This window comes from Dama dama, chromosome X (genome assembly GCF_033118175.1).
Source record: "Dama dama isolate Ldn47 chromosome X, ASM3311817v1, whole genome shotgun sequence".
NCBI lineage: Eukaryota > Metazoa > Chordata > Mammalia > Artiodactyla > Cervidae > Dama > Dama dama.
In genome coordinates this window covers 90,329,593-90,335,776 of record NC_083714.1, presented here as the reverse complement: position 1 = coordinate 90,335,776, position 6,184 = coordinate 90,329,593, and the positions used below count along the sequence as shown (strand labels likewise).

At 52.1% G+C, this 6,184-nt stretch overlaps 1 protein-coding gene across 1 annotated transcript; it reads right to left on the bottom strand.

Moving 5' to 3' along the window:
- Window positions 1–1,264: 1,264 nt before the first annotated feature.
- On the bottom strand, window positions 1,265–5,885 carry CXCR3 (C-X-C motif chemokine receptor 3). The gene is made up of 3 exons (XM_061137884.1): window positions 5,826–5,885; window positions 3,970–4,058; window positions 1,265–2,750 (listed from the first exon to the last, which is right to left on the bottom strand). Exons 2-3 carry the CDS (start codon window positions 3,979–3,981, stop codon window positions 1,662–1,664), a joined length of 1,101 nt encoding a protein of 366 aa, XP_060993867.1. The 5' UTR covers window positions 3,982–4,058; window positions 5,826–5,885; the 3' UTR covers window positions 1,265–1,661.
- Window positions 5,886–6,184: the final 299 nt, after the last annotated feature.

Here is a 6,184-nt window from a genome sequence, read left to right as displayed (position 1 = left end):
GAAAATCCAGGAAAATCTAGATTTCCTTTTGCCAAATAAGGTAACATAGTAACACATTCACAAGTTCTAGGGATTAGAGTGTGGACATTTGGGAACTTGTTATTCGCCCTGCCCCAAACATCTTTACTAGTCTAGCATCACTGATACTTTTTATAGGCAGGATGTGTTATTCTGTCATCTTCCCATCTTTCCTTCGTTTTGCAGATGCTGAGAGTGTTCTTTCAGTGGCAACAAACTGAAGTCTAAGCACAAGTCTAGATGGGATTGGGTATATGCACAGGGTAGTGCGAGTTTCCCTAGCTAAATCCTTGGGTCCTTCTCCAGTCCCACCCCCAGCTATATCTGCAGTCTCAGCAAAGGCCCAGCTGGCCTGTGAAACTGGATCATGGCACACTGGTGACTTCATCTGGGAGAACTCACAGTGCAGTGGTTCTACCCCTGCCAAAGAAGTTTCCAACCCTTTGCTTAACTCAATAGCCCTGTCATCTGCCTTCCTGGGGAGCCCTGATAGTTTCCTCCACTCCCACCCCAGCTATAGCTACAAGACAGTGCTCCCTGCAGCCCACACATGTGTTGTCAAGTCATTGCCCTATCCTTTTTTTCCAATCCCACTGCTGTTTTTCTTAGTAAGAGCCTGTGTCATCTCTAACATGAATAGCCACTACAGCCTTGTAACCTGTGATGCCATTACCTGGGTCCCAAACTAACTTTCAGTCTTTTCAATCCTTTCTCTATCTGAACCCTTAATTCTAGCCAGTTTAGACCACTTACCATTCCTCCAATAAGCAGCACTGTTTTCAGCCTTCCCACCTTTGGTATACTACCCTCACATCTGCCTGGAAATACCATCTTTCCTTCTCTTTGCCCTGGAAATACTACTTGCCCTTTAAGTTCTGCTCATTTCTCTGTCTCCAAGAAGTCTTCCCAAATGACTCCTGCTGCAGTACTCTGAACATGTGCCACACATTTGCCTCGTGGCATAGACTGCTTGGTAGTCACCTACACATCTTCCTTGTCGGTCTAAGCTTCTGGAGTGCAGGGACTCTTATATCTGAAAGCCCCTTCCCCAAATTATGCCTAGACATTGTCTAGCCAGCTGGTCGACTAACTGCTTACCCATTGGTGTACCCAGGAGGTCAGAGGAGGGGAGACAGGCAGCACTGGTTGGCACAAACCCAGGGCCAGACAAGGAGAAGCAGGAAGAGCATCCCCAGAGGCTGGGCAGGGCTGGCTATAATGATGCACTAACACACCATGGTCCTGTTTAGCTTGTTTATTGAAAAGTTTGAAGCAGAGTTTTACATGTAAAAGTCAAAGTGAGCAAATACAGAGGTCTCTGAAACCTCTGCCAGTCACTGCGGAGCGTTACACTGTTTGCCTCATGCCCCCTGCATATGGGGAAGGCTGAGGCCTAGTTAACAGAGTTGGGAGGGGGGTGGGGTTCTGCACAGCCAAGGTAAGAAGGGCCTGAAGGTGGCCATCTCTGAAGTGGTGCAATGGGGCTGGGCGACTAAGGAGCAGTGATGGCAGAACCCTCAGAGCCAGGAGGGTGGCTCCCTGGGAGACTAGGGCCACGGGGGACTCCCAGGAGTATGTGTTGGGGAAGTGAGTGAGGGAACAGCCTGGAATGTGGCAGGTGGAGGGGTATCCCCATCCCAGCCTCACAGGCCTGAGTAGGAGGCCTCTGTGGTCTCAGACCAGGATGAATCCCGGCGGGAAGCTGACAACTGCCGCTGGTGGCCCCTCTGGTCAGGGCAGCCCAGACGCGTGAGTAGCACCCACATCCGCTCTCGGAACTTGACGCCCACAAAGGCGTAGAGTAGCGGGTTGAGGCAGCAGTGCATGTAGCCCATGCCCGACGTGACTGACTTGGCTATATCCACACTGCTTTCTCGGCCGCAGTTACGGGCTAAGGCCCCCAGGTCCATGAGGGTGTCCACCAGCACCACCAGGTGGTAGGGGGTCCAGCAGAGGGCAAAGGCCACCACCACCACCACCACCAGCCGCATGGCTCTGAGCCGCCGCTGGCCCCTGGAGACCAGCAGCACAGCCAGGATGCGGGCGTAGCAATAGGCCATGACCAGCAGGGGCAGCAGGAAACCTGCGACCAGCTGCAGGACGCGCAGAGCCGTGCGGCCCTCCTGCGGAAAGTTGTACTGGCAGTGGGTGGCATTGAGGCGGTTGTCATGGTGGGAGGACAGGAAGATGAAGTCTGGGAGCGCAAAGAGCAGACAGAGCCCCCAGACTGCCACACAGGTGAGGGCCACGCGAGTCGGGGGGCCCCGGCGGTAGAGCTGGGTGGCGTGCACAATGCTCAGGTACCGATCGAAGCTGATGCAGGCCAGCAGGAGGGCCCCTGCGTAGAAGTTGATGTTGAAGAGTGCACCTGCCACTTTGCAGAGGCCAGAGCCAAAGACCCACTGGATGGCCGCATCCACTGCCCAGAGAGGGAGTGTCAGCACCAGCAGTGTGTCGGCCACGGCCAAGTGCAGCAGGAAGGTGTCGGTGCTACTCAGGGCCGCCCTCTGGCTCAGCAGCACGGCTGCCACAACACCGTTACCCAGAAGCCCCAGCACAAAGAGGAGGCTGTAGAGGACGGGCAGGAAGGTGCGGTCGAAGTTGAGGCTGAAGTCCTGCGGGCAGGGTGGGGAAGTACAGCAGAAGTAGGTCTCATTTTCTCCATAGTCATAGGAAGAGTTTTCCAGGAGGTAGGCAAACTCAGAGGCTTGGAACTCTTGGCGTTCACTCATCTGTGGAGGGAGGGAGGGCACAGAGCGTGTGAAGGCCTTGGAAGTTACTCTTTGAGTAGGAATTTGGGATGAACAGATACACGCTACTGTACGTAAAACAGATAAATAACAAGGGCCTACCGTACAGCACAGGGAACTAAGTAGCTTGTAGCTTATCTATAATGGAAAATAATCTGAAGAAGAATACATATATATGTCTGCATAACTGAATCACTTTGCTGTACACTTGAAACCTTGTAAATCAACTATACTTCAATTAAACAAAAGTCACTCCTTGAAGATTTAGTCTGAGGAACCTTTCGTAAAGCAGCTCCTCTATGAGGCAGGCCCAGAGGCCTGGGCTTCAGGCTGCAACTGTCCTGTGTTTCCTTCCAAACCACACCCTCTGAGCTCCATCTGCCCGCCCTGAGTGCTGGGCTGATAACTTCCCTTCTCAAGCCTGCTTCTCTCTCTCCCTTCTGGGTCATCCCCTTGGCACAGGGATTGTGAACCAGAGGGAGAGCTTCCTTTCTGTCCCAAGCCCTTCCTGCCCCTTTTCTCCTCACTCTTTCTTCATGGCTTATGGTCCTCAGATCCTGGCCACGCCTAGTTCCAACACCTTCCTCCCCAGGCACCTCCCCACAGTCCCCTCTCCCAGTCACTGGCCCTCCTGTTCCCTCCTCAGACCTTGCCTGGGGACCCCAACTTCCTGCCCGCCATGGGGCCCCTCCACAAATCACTACGGTCCCCCAACACAAGTTTCTGCTCCTGTCTTTCCCCTCCCCTACACAGAGGCTTGCCACCCACCAAGTTGGGCGGCTCCCCCACCAAGCTCTAGTAGAAATATTCCTTCTCCTCTTCCCCCACCTCCCCGCAAACCATCCCAGCGCTGTGGGTCTCCCAGGTGCCAATTCAGTCCAGCACAGAAGATCAAAATTCCAAGTCAGAGCTGAAGGGAGCCTTAGGGGCCACGAGGGGTGAGCCTCAACCTCATGCATTTTGCAGATGAGGCACCAAAGCCAGAAAGGGGAGGGACCTGCCTGTGGTCATTCGCAAGTCAGTGGCCAAGGTGGTTTCCGAATACCCCGTCCTGTGCTGCTTCTATACAGTCCCTGCATTCTGTACCTGTTCACCCAACCCTCTGGTGGCCCTGACTTCTGGGCCAGTCCTGACGGTCCCCTCATGTCCTAGACTCTCCACTCATAGCTATGGTCTGGCCTGGTTGGGCAGCGGCACTTACCTCGGGGACCATGGCTGGGCTGGTACGCTAGCTTCTGGGCCGCGTGCTGCCTGCCCCTCTGCTTTGGTGCTTGTGGTCAGGAACCTGCACTATACAGAGGAAGTGAGGGTTTCACGCGGTTCTCAGCAGCAGCCTCTTCCATGGGGTTATCTACACCAGACCTCCTTAGACCTGAGGCCACGGGGTCCCTACCTCACCATCCTCCTGGCCCAAGGTAGCTGCTCTGGGAGTTGGCCATAAGCCTGGGACCAGAAAGGCTGGGGCAGCGGGGCATGGGCAGGTGCTTTGAGGAGAGAGGTCTGAGGGAGAAGCAGGTAGCTGACAGGGGCAGGGCAGCCCTGCTGCCAGGGATAAGATCCGCTGCTCATCAGTCCTGGGCTGGAGTTCATCTCACACGATTGTAGACTGGGTTGCTAAATGTATTAACTGTATAAAGGAGATTAAACTTCTTAAAAACTGAAAATATTTGAGAGCAATCCCAACACACAAATTCTAGTCCTTCACCATTGCCCCTCCCTGCTAATCAACAGGAGCAAGGAACGGGAACTGCTAGTAATGAACTGGCTATGTGCTGGGTGTTGCTTCAGGCACTTTCTCTGACACTGCCTCATTCCAGCCACACAAGCCCCTTGTGTAGGCAGTATCCCCGTGGCTAACCCAGAAAGGGGAGAGGGCTTTGCCAGACACACACAGCAAGTAAGGGTAGGTGCTAGGATTGAACTCACAGTTGTCTGACTCTCCTTTTACTCTGCCTCACACTGCCTTCAGTTGTTTTTTGATGGATAAACAGCGATGTATTCATGCAGGTAAAAACAAATGAACTAAAAGTTAGATATTTTAACATGGAGGCATCTAGAAAAGCCAATGACCAATAGTGGAAGAAGCAAGTTATAGAATTCTGTGTATCATTTGATACTACTTATGTAAATTTGAAAAACCACACACACAAAACAATACTATCTTGTTTTGGATACAGCTGTTTGTTTTAGAAGGTTAAAGTAGGGAATGAACACACCACAAATCCATGAGAGCAGTTGCTTTTGGGGCAGGAGAAGGGGAATAGAGTTGGGGAAGAGTACATGGGAATCTCTTTTTTTAAAGGAAAAGCTGTAAAAGCGTTTGTAGAGCAAACCAGTCTCTTTATAGCTGCGCACTGCAAAAGTTCCTCCCCCACCTAGCCTGGTGCCCCCTCTGCCCTCTTCTCCCCTCCCTGATCTCATTAACAGAGGGGAAATGTGGCCCTTTGCCTTTCCAAGCAGTTTCCCTTTCTCCTCACAGATGAAAAGCAGAGAGAGAGAGGGAGAAGAGAGAAATTGAGACAGAGACCATGGCTTTGGGGTCCAGTTTTCAGTCAGAATGTGTCACCTGAGCCTCCAGGCTCAGACCTGGAATTCAGCTGAAACTTTCTGACAAAACACACACTTGGGAGGCAGCAAGGCCCTTCCCCACCTCCTGTGGCCAGAAGATGTGACTATTCTCTCGCTAAGCAGCTTGTCACTTGCAGGATCCAGGCCAGAGGGAACTAAAGGCTTGGAGGAGGTCAGGAGCAACACAAGTAGAGGAGCGTGGGAGGATTCCAGAAGCCTTGGCAGTTAGGAAAGACAGGACTTGGAAGGTAACCGCCTGCGGGTGGGGGCAGGGGAGCTGGGACCATGGTTTGCGATGCTATCCCATGAAGAATTTCCATTTCCTGGGCTTCTATGCATGAGAGAAAGGAGGAAAACAAAGAGCTCTATCTGTTCAACTTAAAGGGAGTTCTTGTATTCTGCATTTATACCCTTCATCTGCTTTTTGGTATTAGAAAAATCTTTTCTTTATGAATTGATGGTGACAATAGTTAACGGTTTTAGAAATACCTTGTGTTGGAAGAAGTTGACAACTTGATGTTGGTCTTCCAGACACATGTTGGAGTGTACAGGTCCATGTGACATTTCAAAGTCTATGGATCTCTGGTCTCCTTCCTGTGTCCTAGTCTCCTCATTTGCCGCATGGGGACCACTATCCCCACCTTCCTGGGTTGCTGGAAAGGAAAAACAAGAGAAGTTCAGATAAGACCATTGGAAAGGAGCAGAGAGCTTTCTTTTCTGAGTTGGGCTATATCCTGAGAGGCTAGCCTGGGCTATGGGGCGGGCTGTTCCTGCTGCTCCCTGTGTGGCCAAGATGCAGTATGTGTGTGCGGGCTCATTTGCTCAGTCGTGTCTGACATTTTTGTGAC